The sequence below is a fragment of the Protopterus annectens genome, chromosome 3.part0 (assembly GCF_019279795.1).
Source record: "Protopterus annectens isolate FY-2018-M chromosome 3.part0, PAN1.0, whole genome shotgun sequence".
NCBI classification, from domain to species: Eukaryota; Metazoa; Chordata; order Ceratodontiformes; family Protopteridae; genus Protopterus; species Protopterus annectens.
In genome coordinates this window covers 368,584,929-368,601,993 of record NC_056731.1, presented here as the reverse complement: position 1 = coordinate 368,601,993, position 17,065 = coordinate 368,584,929, and the positions used below count along the sequence as shown (strand labels likewise).

Sequence of the window (17,065 nt, the reverse complement as noted above, 5' to 3'; positions counted from 1 at the left end):
GTAGTTTTGCTTGTCTAACATAATAGATCTTTTAACTTCATTTCTAATCTGTTTGTATGTTATGTGGGCTTGTGGGGATTTGGTGGCTCTCCATGAGGTCCATGCTCTATTTCTAGAAGTAAGTTTTTGTCTGGTAGTATAGGTTAGCCATGGTGCTGTTTTATTTTTGGTTCTAAATCTATGTTTGGGAGCGTACTTGTCTAAGATGGCTAGGAAGGTGATGTTGAATTCTGCGACTGCTTGGTCAAGGGGTAGTAGTTTAAGTTTGTCCCATCTGCATAGGCTTAGATCAGATTGGAAACTGTTTAGGTTAAAGTTCTTTGTAAACCTGCAGGTTATAAAGGTGGTTTGGTGGGGTATGTCTTTTTTTTTTCTCAATATGTAGGTTAGGAGGTGGTCGCTCATATCCTCGGGTAGGGTACCTGCTTTGTACAACTGAGGATTGTTATTTATTAGGATCCAGTCTATAATGCTTTCCTTTTTGTTAGATTTGTTGATTCTGGTGGGGGTAGTAATAGTTTGGGAGAAACCATGTAAGTTGATATGGATGGATTTATGTAATGTGAACTGCCTCTTGCATGTCATACGTGCTGTTATTTTCTTTCTTATGTTACTCTCTTGATAACTCTGTATCTATGTTATTTGCACTGCATTTCGCTTGTGAGCTGACATTTCTAATTTCGTTTAGGCTACACTTGTATGGTCCTAAATGACAATAAAGTTTCTTTGAATCTTTGAAGCATGTAGTTCTTTTAAAAGCACCAGGGTAATCTAAAACTGTCCTTCTTACTCAACAAGCACCCTAGCAAATCTGTTTCCTTGCACAGTGATTACAGAAAGAGAAGCGCCAAATCCACTGTTTCCACCTCCCTTAATACCCACTATACCACTGTTTATACATATATATATATATATATATATATATATATATATATATATATATGTGTGTGTGTATGTGTGTAGGTGTGTATTAGGCTAACAACCACAAAGGGCTTTTTAAATTGAGCTGTGCATCCCAAATCTCTTACAAGTTCTGGGACCCTTGATTAGTGTAAGCAAGGACTCGAGAGATGAAACATTTATAAGCAGTGGCCAGGGAGATGATATATATATATATATATATATATATATAGAGTTCCCTATCAGAAGCCTGAAACACTATAAGCTTGAAAATCAAAATCCTGAAACCAAAAGCCTGAAAATTCAAAATCCCGAAAACCCAAAATCCTGAAACTCAAAATCCTGAAAACACAAAATGGACATACTGACATCATTGTGGCTTTGCTATTGTTAGCCCTGTGGTGTTAGGTCATGCGTTGGGTTCAGGTGAGTGTGCGGTTGGTTTTATGTTAGGGTTAGGGGCGGTTTAAGTGAGTTAGGGTTAGGGCGCAGGTTAGGCATGTATGCAATAGTGACAAATATTGGGGTTAGGGGTGGTTTAAGTGAGTTAGAGTTAGGGCGCGGGTCAGGTGAGTGTGCGATATTGACGGACCTTAGGGTTAGGGTTAGGGTCAGGGTCAGTTGGTAGATATTAGTGTCTTTATAGTAACATATTAGCATTATTTGTGTTTTCAGGATTTTGAGTTTCAGGATTTTGGGTTTTCGGGATTTTGAATTTTCAGGCTTTTGGTTTCAGGATTTTGATTTTCAAGCTTATAGTGTTTCAGGCTTCTGATAGGGAACTATATATATATATATATATGTATATATATATATATATATATATATATATATATATATATGTATATATATATATATATATATATATATATGAACATATATATATATATATATATATATATATGTACTACTGTAACTCCAGTGTGTGTGTGTGTGTGTGTGTGTGTGTGTGTGTGTGTGTGTGTGTGTATGTGTACATCATACACATGCTTCTTATCACCTATAAAATTATCCAGTATCTATCTACCTGTCCAGCACTAAAAAACATTCTACACAACTATGTTCTCAGTCGGTCACTGTAATCCAGTGACTGAAAACTCCTGTCTGTCTACAAACCTAGCAAATCGTCTGGGCATTGTCTGCACTCAAACAAGGTTACTAAGGCCTGGAATGCCTTACCTGTATCTTATCAGGGCAATAGTCTCCCTCCCATATTTCAAAACCACTCTGAAAGACTTCCTAGCTAAAATCTGTCTCTGTTCTTGCTCAAAAACAGGATAAACTATATCTCTTAATGTGAACAAGTACCTTTCATTCCTTATAACTCCTTACTCTCCCTTCTTCACGTACTTCCTTACTTATATAAGATTCTCTCCCTGACTTTGTCTCTAAATATATCATAAGCCTGTTTTTCCCTTGCTTCATATTGGATTTCCTGTTTGTGTTAGACTAACTTACGTTTAATTTCTCTACAATCTGTTAACAATTTATCTAAATATTAAATGATTGTCATATAACTTGTATCGATTCTTAACTAATTTTTATATTATGACTAATTTTTTTATACTTATTTAAACTGCAGAAGTTTTTGTTTTATTTTTGTAGATTGTAAAATTATTGCTTTTAAAAATGTTTTGTAATAATTTGGAGCATTTCTCCATGGGTCTTGTTGGACTTTCCCAGTAATCAAATGTTAAAAAAAAATATATATATACATATATATATATATATATATATATATATATACACACACATATATGGATCTACTTCAATTTACCGAATTACCACTGAAATGACAACACTATGTTGCAAAAAATTTATTTTAACGAACACCAGGATCACCATAATTTAACCCTGAGAAACTAACCACATGACCACCAACACGTTAAAAAGAAAGCAAAGCAAATCAAACCCACCCAGTTGGGGTCTGTGCCCCCCACACCTGCCCTAACTAGGTATACCAACTCCAAGATCACACTATAGTGGAGAAAAAGGAAGATTTTAATCCTGGTGGCTAGTTTCCTGGAGTTAACTTATGGTGATCTGGGTGTACATTAAACTAAATTTTGGCAATGGCATCTCATTTTGTAGTTTGATTAAGTGGGAATTCGTAGCCCCATATATATATATATATATATATATATATATATATATATATATATATATAAATAACAAAAACAATACTGGAATATGACACAAATGAAAATTGGTCAAGGAAAAATCACATAAGTACGCATTTCGTCCACCTTTAATCACTTTGAACTTCTTGAAGTTCACAGTGATTAAAGGTGGACGAAACGCGTACTTATGTGATTTTTCCTTGACCAATTTTCATTTGTGTTATATTCCAGTATTGTTTGTGTTATTAAGTTTTTCGTCTTTTTTGTCTGTGCAAGTAAAATCCCTTGTTGCATGCAATCAACAGAATACAAAATAACATCAAGAATATTCCCTCACCCAGTATTTGTCGATCTCTCACAACTGTCAGCCTTTTGCATATGTTGACCTTTTGTGGATGACTTTCTTGCTGTCTGTTCTAGTGTGTTGATCTATTCAGGTGTTAACACACACACACACACACACACACACACACACACACACACACACACACACACACACACACACACACACACACAAACACACACTTACACACACACACACACACACACACAAATATATATATATATATATATATATATATATATATATATATATATAGGTTTACCATGATAAGGTCAACCGGTGGCTGGTCGAGAGCTTATGTCCGAAAGGAGTGTGGCAACATCCTACAACTGCGAATGCAGATGTTGCAAATCACAAAATCCCGTCCCATTTTTGACCCATGTTAGCATTCGTTTTTGGATGTAGACAGGTCAGAAATGTCGATTTTGGGGTTTTTGCAACATTCTGACCATTCAATATGCCAGGATTCACTAACAAAATTCACACATATACAGGTTCGAGCACTGTGTGCTTGACCTTATGATGGTAAACCATATATATATATATATATATATATATATATATATATATATATATATATATAAATGTATATATACATATATATATGTATAACTGAAACCATGGATCTGAACTTTCCTATGGTCTCTTTAGCTGACTTTGTAGAAATGAGCATCCCAAGGCAATGCAGAATTTGTCCAGTGGTTTACTAACAATCATTTAATTTTCAAATAATCAAATACAGTATGTGAGAAATGTATTTATACACTATCTGTGGAGACAAGGCTCTCACATACAGCCAGTACAAATACCATACAGGTTGTCAGAAACATAGCTCTACACAGTACCTGCCACAAACACTACAGGATAAACACATAGACAATATGCTGAAACTCTTAAAAATAATCTACCCAAACCAAACTTCAAAGGTCTCCAGGACACAATAATTACAATAAGTACCCTCAACAACCTCAAAAACACAGTACCAAGTAAACATCCATCATGACACATTCAGCGTCAACTCAGTGTCTCTACTTTTTTTTCTGAATATTTTTATTACGTTTTATAAACGAATAACAAAAGTACCTTAACAATATAAATAGAAATTGCATAATACATAAAAAACAATAAATACAAGAAAAAAAATCAACTATTTTAAGGTGTCTACTTATGTAGAAAGAACAACAAATTCAAATATTTTATGAAATTGTATTATATTACTGAGTATTTAATGTCCATTTATTTAATAGATGTTTATGTTTCATCCATGAATTAAGAGAAGTGGTCATTCTAGTGGTTCTTTCTCTGATTGTCAGTATCTCCAGTTGACATGTTTCAGTTGCAATGCTGAGGAATTTGTTTATTGATGGAATTGATTCACTTTTCCAGTTTTTGGTTACCACTTTCCTTGCAATTGACAATAGACCCCAAATAAGAGAGTGCTTGATTTTGTTAATTCAGTGTCTCTACTTCTAAGTGCATAAGGCAGATCACAGCACTACCGCACACTTATCTGACCCGTGCCCTAACCCTAAAGTCCGTCACTATCACACACTTACCTGACCCGCGCCCTAACCCTAAAGTCCGTCACTAAACATTCGTACACTTACCTTGACCTGGTCCGAAAATGCCAAAGCCGCAGAAACAGCCAACTGAATTCTTTCCCTGGGAAAGAATTCGGGTTTCTACGGCTTCGACATTCTCAGCTTTCGAACTACCAAGTTCGGCCTTCCGGTATTCAGCGTTCACAACATTCAATTTCGTGATATAGACCCGTATGTGTCAAAGATACTACCCCTTCTCTGGAACAGATTTCCCATCCATTTGAATCATAGTTCATCCCTGCCCTTTTTCAAGAACAACATAGATCAGTGGATGGCTATTCATAAATTTATCCCAGGCCTACCATTTATGTCTGTATTAGAAACAGGAAACTTGTAAATGCTTGACCACTCATGCCCAAGTCATAATACCTGTAAAGTGAGTGGTATCATTACCTGTTAAATATAGTTGCAAAGCATGGCTAGGCTTAAAACGGCTTTCTGGGTAGTTAGCCTAGTAATCCCCTATGAGCCTATGAACATATAACCCACCACATTTCTTTCACCCTTGTCCTTCATTCATCTCTCATCAGGCTATTGTTTGTCAATAATGAAGATCTGTTGTGATAATTTTAACAAGGACTAGAGCCTACACATTTTTTTCACATTAAACATTACTTTTTCTTCTAAGACTCATTCTTCTTATATTTGCTTCTTACATATTCTTTGCTATAGTATGCAAGAATAAATATAACTAAAAACACTTCACTGCTGCCATATAATTAGTTCTCCGTTTACATATGCTGTATGTGAGACACTTGAACTTAACCACGTGTGTGTGTGTGTGTGTGTGTGTGTGTGTGTGTGTGTGTGTGTGTGTGTGTGTGTGTGTATAAGTGCGTGTGTGTGCGTGTATGCTTGCATGTTCGTGTGTTTTTGCATGTGTGTGTGTGTGTGTGTGTGTGTGTGTGTGTGTGTGTGTGTGTGTGTGTGTGTCTGTGTGTGTGTGTGTGTGTGTGTGTGTGTGTGTGTGTGTGTGTGTGTGTGTGTTAGATAATCACATAATACATCCTTAGAATTCTCAGCTTCTCTAACAGAGTCCATTGAAGATATGTAAGTAAATCAAGAATACTGAAATTATAAAGACATATCAAGTTATTTTGATAAGGGCCAGCAGTAATTCAAGCTCAGTACTACTACAGATGTTTAACTCAGCTGTCCAGTGAAAATACAGCATAAAACATCCTGCAGATTTACAGTACAGTGTAAACCTCAAAGCTGTATTTAAGGTACATTTGGATGTACTTCTACCATTTCTCAGACAAAAAAGAAAGTGCATTTGGGTCTATGGTGTTTTATCGAACAACCATATATCTGAATCATAAAACATTGATCCCAAAAGATTGGACTTTATCTAAATGAAAACACATATAAATATGTTAAAACATGTTGCACCTTTCCATATATACTAACTTGAAGATCATATAACAGCAGCAAATGGGTAAATTGCCACTCCATACTATACCATGATCTCCCAGAAACAGATGTTGGCATCCTTCGAACTTATGAGATTTCAGTCTCATAAATTGGCAAAAAAGCTTAATGTTCTGAATGTTGAGTGTAATAAGTGGTTTCTTAGCAATTATGCACTGCTTAGTAATTAGCTTATAGAAATAACTTTGGTAACAGGTCACTGAATGCTGTGTTTCTATTATTACAGGTATCAGAATATACAGAGGACTATTGGAACAGAGAGGTCTGAGGACATTCCTTCTATACGTCGCACTGACAGTCCCAGCGCCATTGCAGGGAATGATAGTGATACAGACATTTCTCAACCTCAGACAGGTACATTTGAATATTTTTATGCTATTTTATTCTGTTCATTTATTTATTAGCTTACTAAGTGGAGTGGTCTAGGGACATAAACAAGGTCAAAGGATTTAACACATCAATGATTAAACATAATTGCGATATATGTGTTGCATTTGTCAGACATAAACTCAGTTCACATATTTACATTGTAGTTAACACTTAGGATTTCACAGATTTAATATAAAGAAACTGTGAATCAGACGTACTCTGGGACAGAATATGTTTACATCTGTACTAGCATTAATAGCAGTAGTACACAGAAATGAGGGGAGAAAAAAAGACAAGGAAAAGACTCAAGGCATAACTATACAATGTATCAGCATAATCTGGCCTCTCTTTACCTTACATAAAACTGCTAGTCCTTTTCCAAATGCATGACTTTACACAAGAAGTCATTAAGAGTTTTGTACTGGCATACTGTTCCTACAGGTATAAACAATGCATGTGAATGCCAGAGTGAGGAGAATTGTAGGGTATTGCATTTTTTATATATATTAAGAATGGGAATCATATATATGTAATCCAGCTATAATGGGGATCATATATATGTAATCCAGCTATAATGGGGATCATATATATGTAATCCAGCTATAATGGGGATCATGTATATGTAATCCAGCTAGAATGGGGATCAGGTATGTGTAATCCAGCTATAATGGGGATCACGTATATGTAATACAGCTAGAAATCTTTAAATACACCCATCATATGTCTAGATGTCAATCTATTGTTTTTAAACAAAGTATTACAAAATGATACATTGTACTAGAGTAAGGTTTTATTTATATATTTATGCATCCATATATTTTTGAGGTTACATTTAAAATCTTCTGTAATTGGTTCATCTTTTCTGTGCATTCATATGACAAATGAATAAATGAATGAATGAAACTGATTCTAAACTATAACTTAGTTATATGTCATCATTTTGGTATCATTCTGCAACCAGCATATGTTTGTTGGAGTGCTAAAACTGCTGTTTAGTTTTTATGTGCAATTTCCAGTAAGTATATAATTCCACATCTCACACGTATTATCAATTTAACAGATAAATAATAGTCAGAGTATTGCCATGTATGCAACAAAGTGCCAAGATTAGACTCAGTTAAACATGGATACCACTGCTTGTGATAAACAAATGTAATAAAAACATGCAATCCTTGGCAGGGAGCAGTTTATCTGGTTTACTGCAATTGTGTGTCTGGTGTTTAATAATATAAGCCATTAATACTGCAGGGCTAACTGGAGATAGAAAATAACACCACTCAATAGTAACAACTGACGTTTGGCAAACAGTAGGCTATACAAAGAGTGTTCAGCTGCATGGGAATCTATAGCAACAGAGAAAAATAGAAAGGGATGTTATGGTACCCATAAAGGGTAATGTAAATGTATTAAACATTTCAACAAGGTGGCAGGTAAAGTATTAATGGAAAACAAGAGGTTATTATCTATCTGTGCAGATAGCTGGTAAGACCCAGTGTGGCGTATTATATAGATTTCTGTACATCCTTCTGACCAGGGCACGGACAAACAGAAGACATACGTAGAATGACAACAGAAATGGCAAATGCTATTCACCATAAATCATGTAAAGAAAAGCTCCTACAGCTTATTATTCAGTCTTAAAGAGATGAAGCAGAGCAGCACATAAACAAAGCTCTCATCTACATCAGTGGGATTCATAGACTCAAAGTAGCGATGCCATTTCAAAAACAGAGGTATATGGATTGAAGAGGGTACAGTTTAAAGACACATGGTTTAGGAGAAATATAAGAACTATTTTTAAGAAATGATTGTGAATACAGTAAACTTTCAGAAATGTTGGTGGTGTCAAAAGAGTGACAGAATTCAAGAATGCACATGAGAGATATAAAGCAATTTTTATGCTTATTGGAGGGAAAAAAGAAAAAATATTTTGGCCAAGTCGGATCTTCATCTTTTATAGAAGCTAAAGGAATGTGCAGTGTAGCTGAGCTAAACTGCTCTTGTGACATAATAATTCATGTTTCATTGTTCATGATCTGAGTTTTTATGGTTCATAGTCTGTGTTTTGTTGTTCATTGACAGTGTACTAAATATTCTGTTTCCGTGCACCTATATGGAGCACACAGACATTGCAGTTACATTGTCACATTGCTTGATAGCAGATGGAGACAATATGCCCAGGTAATCTGTCCTTTTAAGTGCCTTAACATTATTCCTCCCATCCATTCCTTATTTCCTCCTTAACCTTTTCTGCTTGTTCCATGCCTTTTTCAGTGCCTTTATTGATTCTCTCACAACCACCAATTCTAGTAGTCCATTTCATGGGTCCACAACCTTTCCAGTGGAAAAAAAGTACTTTTGTACACCTGGGGGGTACTTAGCCCCCAAAGTCTGCTTTCAGTACCCCCTCATTCCCTATTTGTTGTTCTTGTTGAGAATAACCCCTTCACATCTCCATGGCATGACCTTGTGTACCAGTCTACCCCTGTCTCTTATCGTCTCTAATGGGAAGAACTCTATTTTGGCTAGTCTTGGTCATATCCCTTCCATGTTATAGGTTTTTCTGTTTTCTTTCTTTCTTCCTTCTTCTTCTGGCAGTCTGGTGCTTCCATTTTTATGTCCTCCAGTACTGCACTCAGTGTTCAAAGCATTGTCTTAGCAAATCTTTGAAGGGTTGAAGAATTCCCTCTTTGTTTTTGAAATCTATCTCCCTAAGGGTACCCGCCAACATTGTGTTTCCTGCTGCCACTACCCTACTCCAGGTGTGATCCTCACACCCAGATACTTTTCCTCCTCTGTTGTTATCAATTCCCTTATTCTCAGCTAATAAATCAAACCAGTTTTGTTGTAGTCCAAGTGAAATGAACCCCGGTTTCCACCTTTCTGCCACTTGTTCCGCCTTTTTGAATCCTTCACACTTCCCTCTGTTTTCCATTGCTGTACCTAGAATGATATAATTAGCAAACTAATGGTCCCATTTTATATTCCCAGAGATGTGTCTGAGACAAACATACTGATAAGCACTACAACCAAGACAGACCCCAGTGGCACTCCATGCCTCAACACTCCTAATTACTGACATGGGTCTTTTCGCTACACTCTATCAGTCTTAACATTCAACCATGCAGTAATCCATTTCATCAGTCTTGGTCTTACCCCAAAACATAACAGGAGAGTACCTTTCCAGATAGACTATGTTTGTTGGTACTCTACTATTTATATCACTTATAATCCAATCACAGGTTTGATTCTCTCAGCCCTCATTTGCCTACTGTGTAACCCTGAGAAACTCACTTATCCTAAAGTGCTTAGGGGCAACTGAGAATTTGAGCAAAGCTCCTCAGTGGTTCCCTGGACTACAAGTCTAGTAACTACCTATGAAGTTATGCATCTGTTTCTCAGGCAGAGTATTCAGAGCTACTTCCCTCACCAAAGGAATGCTAGCCTTTTAAATGTAGAGACTTGACATCCAATCACTCATTTACAAATGTAAGTGCTTATTTCTAGAATATAATCACTCACAATATCATCTGCTTGTCTTTTACGCTCTGAATTTCTTTCTGTGCACTTTGAGTCGTTAAAAATATTCAGATAAGCATTGTTTTGTTTAATTTTATCATAATTCAAACAAGCAACATTTATAACTTTGAGACAGCATGCATTGCTTTCCTTGTGAGTACTGAAGTTTAAAACCTCACTGCCTGTCCATATTCAATTTGTTATTGATTGCACACCCTTCCAGATGCCCAAATAAATAAATAAAAGTCATTTGCATCTTTATACTGCAGCTTGAAAGGCTATTGTATCAATTGGACAGGAAATCAAGAAAATTGATATATAAAAATCAGTGTATACCAAGATTATATATTCCACACCCTGAAGGATGTAAGAACCTCATCAAAATGAATTACATGTGCAGATCTTCAGTCGTGGGACTGCATACATATCTGCTGTCCTCATCATAACCTAACATAGTGGAAGTTTTAAAACATGGAGAGGAACTCTAAAATGACCTATTTTCTTAGTTTAACAGAATCATTCCAGCGTCAAGTAAGAATAGAAATGAAATCAGAAGTAGACAAAAATCAGAAGCATCTCAATGTGCCAAAAAAAAACAAAAGAAAGAATATAAGGAGAAGATTCAGATGAGAAGGAAAGAAATGTGGAAAAGTCATAAAATAGTGGCAAGTATAGAGATCTTGTGGAACAACCTGATGTTGATCAAGATCGGATGCAGGAATGGTTAAGGAGAGGTGAGTTGAAACCAAGAGATAAAAGGTTAATAATGGCAGTCCAGGATACAAGGTCCATTGAACATGTGGAAGAAATAGATACATGTAGGTTATGTAAAAAAGAATTGGAAACAATCACATCTTGTTGCTGGGTGTAATACATTCATGGCAGAGGACCTGTACACTGAAAGGCAAAATAAAGTGGCAAGATTTTTACACTGGGGATTGTGTGAACACTTCAATAATGAAGTAGCTGAGAAGCATTTGAAACATGAAGCACAAAGCATTACTGAGAATGATGAAGTGTACATCACACAGGAAAATCCATTGCCAACAGTTCAAAAAATAGATGGAACGAAGATTCAAAGATGGCTGCCGTTCTGTGAACACTGCTAATCTACAGCTCTCCAAATACTCAGAGGAAAAATTAACTCAGAGGAATTACCTGGACCTATACAATAACAATTTTCTGAAACTACAACTCTACTTAATATCCAGAAACTCAGAAGGGGTGAATGAACTTGAAGAAACATCAAATCTATCAAGATTATAACAGATTACCTGGAACTGAAGAAAGACTCAGAGATAGAAGCCGTGTGCTCAAAACACTCTGCTCATACACACCCAACCATAAACCAAGAAGTTTCTACTTTCACAAAATGTCAAAAGAAGATAAAAGTATGGACACTACAACAACAAAAACTAAACTGTCAGAACTTTTATCACCTGAGAAAGATTTAAACTCTAAAAGACAGAAAATAATAAAGCAACAGGATACTGTAGTCAGGGGTTAAAAATAAAACAGATCAACTAGCAAACTTGGAAGATATTAAAGCAGCTTTACTACCTATACAAGAAGCCATAAAAGAATTATCTACTCAAGTCCTATCCTTTGGTACTTCCTTCAATCAAATCCTGGAAAGAATGGACAAATTTGAAGCCAAAATTATGGAGAATCAGGACAAAATACCCCTGCTAGCTAAAAAATCTGATACACATGAAGCAGACATTCAAACTATGCAAGCTAAAATTATTGACCTTGAGGCAAGATCTAGAAGAAATAACATAATCATCAGAGGCATACCGGAAAATGTACAACATAATGAATTGATCCCATCTATCATTCAAATATTTGCAACATTACTCAAAGACCCAAAAACTGCACATCAAATAACATTAGAAAGAGCACACAGAGCCCTGAGAGAATCTCAAGCCTCAAGTATTCCAAGACCTGTCTATGCCAAACTTCTCAATTTTCAAGATGTTAATAAAATACTATTAGCAGCAAAGAAAAATGGAGGTCCATTAATATGGAATAACAACAGAATATCTCTAGCCCAGGACTTGCCTCTGCAAATTAGACAAAACAGACAGCTTTCATCTTCTTATTGCAAATTTCTGATAGATACAAAGCTAAAATTTCAAATGAAGTACCCAAATACCTTAGTATTTTCGGTCGATGGGATCAAATATTCAGTTACCAACAAGAGTGAAGCAAAATCTACCTTAATGTCTGTGTTTAAATCCAATCCTGCCATAGAGAACTAGCTTCAAGTTCCGATCCGACTTGCTGAACCACCGAGGTCGGATTTATCTCCCACCAACAGCCAAGGTCTTATTTTGCCTATATCTGGTGTTTACCCTGCCCTAGGCCATGCTTTAGGACTGGCGTGAACTCTTTTCCCATTTTACAAAGCGCGAGACCTGAAACAGGAAGTACATGAACTGCGCATCATACTGACATTCACACGAGAGGAACCAAAATTGGGTTTGCAGCTTTAGTGGTCGTCTTCAAGATGTGGCGCTTCCGGAAGTCCACCGAAATCTGAGTCCCCCTTCGAGAAGCTAAGCAACCTACCTGGCTGTCTGAAGATCGGAGGGAAGTTTAAAGGAACTGTAAATAAAGAAAAAGTAATGTACGGTTACACAAATGATAAATACACTTGTAACAATGCTAAACGATACTCCCTTTGCCCTATAATAGTAACTATTATTTTTTAAAATCATTTCTTTATATACCTAAGCTTACAACAGCTTTCATGAGGGAAATGTTGATAATACCTATAAGGGTATGCCACTTTATTTATGAAACAGGAATTACAGTAGCAGTCCAGAATTAGTGATTGTCATGATAGCTGTAACAATGAAGCTCTCCAATGCTGCCCCAGAAAGTTCAATCATGTTTTCACCTTCAGTACATAGGGCTAACTAATTTAGCCCTTTGTGAATACCCCCCAGATAAAGGAAATTCGACATACCTAAAAAACAAACAATGCAAACAGTATATTTCTCTACAGATCATTAACAAACTTGACAATGAATAAAAAACGAAGTATAATTAAAACCACTACATGTAATTTAACTTCTAGAGATACATCACCAAAATCAAACATTACACCAAAGATATAGCAGCAACTGGATAAGAACTACTGGGATAGCACAACAAAAGAACAACAATTTTGAGGAAATCACCGAGTGCTTGTTTACTGGGCGTCACACCTGACAGCACAGCTGTAATGAGTTCTCATATAAAAAAGCAGCACTGTAGATTGCTTACTTTATCAGGGAATTGCATTCCTGTGACGTGTGAATACTGTAATAAGATAAGACTTCAGAATCACTGCTCTGACAAAGTCACTAACCTTTTATAGTAGAATCTTTCAGAATGCTCTTTATGTCAATAATGCAAACCAAGCTTCTAAACTTTTAACTTTTAAACTTTTAACACAAATGTTTCAAAGCCTGCAGTAAAAAGAAGGGGAGGAATCTCTCTCTGCAGCACAATACCTATAGTTACGTTCTATACTCTATTCCTACTCATTCCTAGTATCTCCTGATTTTATGCAAATGAACAAAATAATGACACCTAGAGCCAAAGCATTTCTTATGTTAAATACTACTGCATACTCTTAAGCAAATCTATTTTTTCTGGTGCCTAGACATGTACATCCAGTTTTCATTAAATTAACGAAAGTGTATTCATGAAAGTACTAGCACTAATGTAAAACTGAGAAAATAAAGGGCAACATTCTGCAGCCCACATCTAAACACAGATTCAACTTATGATGCCAATTAAGCTGGAGAAGCCTCAAAAAGAGTAATGGACTTATTCTCAGAAGACATGGCACTGATTGATATGGACCTTGCTTCTCAAATCATCAGTACATGCACTATAACAAATAAGTTAATCTATTCATAGGACACTTAACCTTATTCAATTTGTAAATGTTCATGATAATTTAAATGATTTAGTGACTACCTTTCTAGGAAAGTAACAAGGATAACTTCTGAATATTACGCACTAAACGCACACACACACACACACACACATAATTTTGCATACACAATCTAACAAACACTCACATTCACACACATATAATATTGCTTACACATTCTAGTGCTCACACACACACTCTCACACACACACACACATACACACACACACACACACACACACACACACACACACACACACACACACACACACACACACACTCATACACACAAATACTTACACACAAGCAGGGTGATTGAGCTTTTACTTTTCTTCTTGTCACTAACCTACATGGCATAAACATACAGTATTACTGAAAAGGAACACTTTAGATGGTGTAGGGTCCCGAGAACATTTTACACAGCCCACCTACTTGCTTAACAAATTGTAAAATAAATAAATACATAGTATTCTCATTATGATCATATAAAACAAATCATTATGCTTTATAAACTGTACTGAAAATCTTGTTCTGTCTGCTAATATTATTATAAACAGACTTTAGGCATATCTGTAACCCCAATCTATGCCAATATTCACCTCCCAGATAGGAAAGAGTATGGTAATACTGAAGGGTTACTTAATGTGTGCCATATTTCTGTTGTTTTATTGAGATTACTTCTTCCTACAGTCAAGAATTGTTTTAATATTTGGAAATACGGATGGAAGTTGAATAACACTAATTATAGTTACAGTTTACAATGAATTACAAACAGGAAGGGATTCATTACTTGCTTGTTAAACTAACGAAAGATATAAATAACTCAAAACTTGAAGCTCACATTTATGGGAAAGCTTTTAAGGTACTTTACTTTAACAAATAACTAACTGGTAACTACTAGTTGCTCTAACCTTTTTGTGTTTGATTGGTGATCCAACGAAATGCCTAATTATTTGTGTCTATGTTATACATATATATAAACCTGAACTGCTATTTATATATATTGTTTTCTCCAGGACTAAGTAAGATTCTACAGATTCCAATATATGATGAATACCAAATATATGGTAGAGAACAATCACCGTAAGACCTTTTTAACACAATGCCATTCAAGATTTAAAACCTCAGGGCAATGATAGTAAAATTATGGATTCTAGAAGTCGGATTTCACTTGAAGTTTAAAATCCGAATACTTCACCCAAGTAAGATAAGGTATAATCAGAGATATAAAAATCTGGCCTAGAGATGGCAGAAACACACACAAAATAAGACTAGACAAGGAAGATATATCCATAATGTATATAGTTATAGAACTAATTAGAGATAACAATCTATAGTTTGAAATCTCTCAAATATTATTAGTGTTTAATGGAGTAAACTATATTTAGTTATATTCAGGACTGGTGTAAAGGATTATTCAAACTTTGACATCACATAAATAAATCCAGCAAGAAGAGACGTAGATTACAATAGCAGTGTGTGCTAGGGAATGAGTGGGATAGGCTTTGTACAAATAATTTTAGGATATACAGGACTAGTAAGTTTCCTTTACCTCCCATACACTAACAAGCAAAGTTTTTACTTACTATTAATACAAAAAAAGACAATACCAAATCTTTGTAAGGTCCTGTTAAATTTCTGGTCCAGGAGAATAGTGGGTAGGCACAGGGGAGGGACGGGAATTAAAGAATGCTTCCATAACATGCTTTTGACAAAAAATCTACTTAAACCAATATATATACACATATTTCAAGACCTCTTAAACAACTTAAAAGATTTATGAATGTGGGAAATAGATTCATGGAACATTAAAGGGCTCCAGAACATTAAAAAAAGGAAACTCTTTCTTCATCTATGTCTGCAGGCTAAGGCAAGCTTTATACTACTTCAGGAAACTCATTTAACCAATGAACAATGGTCAGAAACAAAAAAGAACAAATGGATAAGAGAAATAGTAGCCTCTGAAGGTAAAACTAACAGTGCCAGTGTAGCAATAATCATTAAAGATCACTATCAAGACAAAATTATAGAATCCAAAATAGATAATGAAGGTAGATGGTGCTATGTGATTCTTTCAACTATCATTTATGATAAGCCCATTATACTTCTCAATATATATGCACCATACAACAATCAACATTCCTTCTTTGCTTCATTTATATCTTAAATCAATATAACAACCATTACATAATCATAGGAGGGGATGGGAACGCTTACCAAAACCCTAAACAAGATAAATCAAGCCCACAGAGATCATGCAATAACCAAGCAACATTAGCATTAAGCGAACTTAAATATGATTTTAAATTATACGATCCCTTTAAATATGGTAATAAAACAAATTCCTCAAACAACTTTACATTTTACTCCAATTGTCATAAAATGTGGTCAAGAATTGACTTCTTTATAATTTCAGAAGCGCTAATAAATCTTGACCCCACTGTATCTATTCATGCCCGCTACTTGCCTGACCACTCTAAAATTACCCTAAACATCAGTAAAGATACCAGAAACAACACACCTTATCGGGGATATAACTGGTCCTTAAACCCCAACCTTTTAAATAAAAAAGAAATTGTTCAAGAAATCCAGGATATACTTAAATCCTCACTAGTTAAGTTAGTAAAACAGCAACACCCCCCTGATATTGAATGGGCAGTAACTAAAGCCCAAATAAGAGGCATCTTTCTCCAAAAATCTTCGTATTATAAAAAAACCCAAATTAGAGAAGAACAGCTACTGGAGGATAAAATCAAATCACTAGATCAGGATTTAATGAAAAACCACAACACGCAAACTGAAACAGACCTATTGAAATGCCAGAAAGACCTTTTCTTGACTCAAAATAATAAAT

At 35.4% G+C, this 17,065-nt stretch overlaps 1 protein-coding gene across 1 annotated transcript in view; it reads left to right on the top strand.

The window, feature by feature from the left end:
* The window catches only part of HECW1 (HECT, C2 and WW domain containing E3 ubiquitin protein ligase 1), a 2,794,797-nt gene that overhangs the window by 1,911,332 nt on the left and 866,400 nt on the right, over positions 1-17,065 (top strand). The window contains exon 13 of the mRNA XM_044065592.1: positions 6,622-6,749. Coding sequence (XP_043921527.1) covers positions 6,622-6,749 — 128 coding nt within the window. The remainder of the gene's footprint in view (positions 1-6,621; positions 6,750-17,065) is intronic.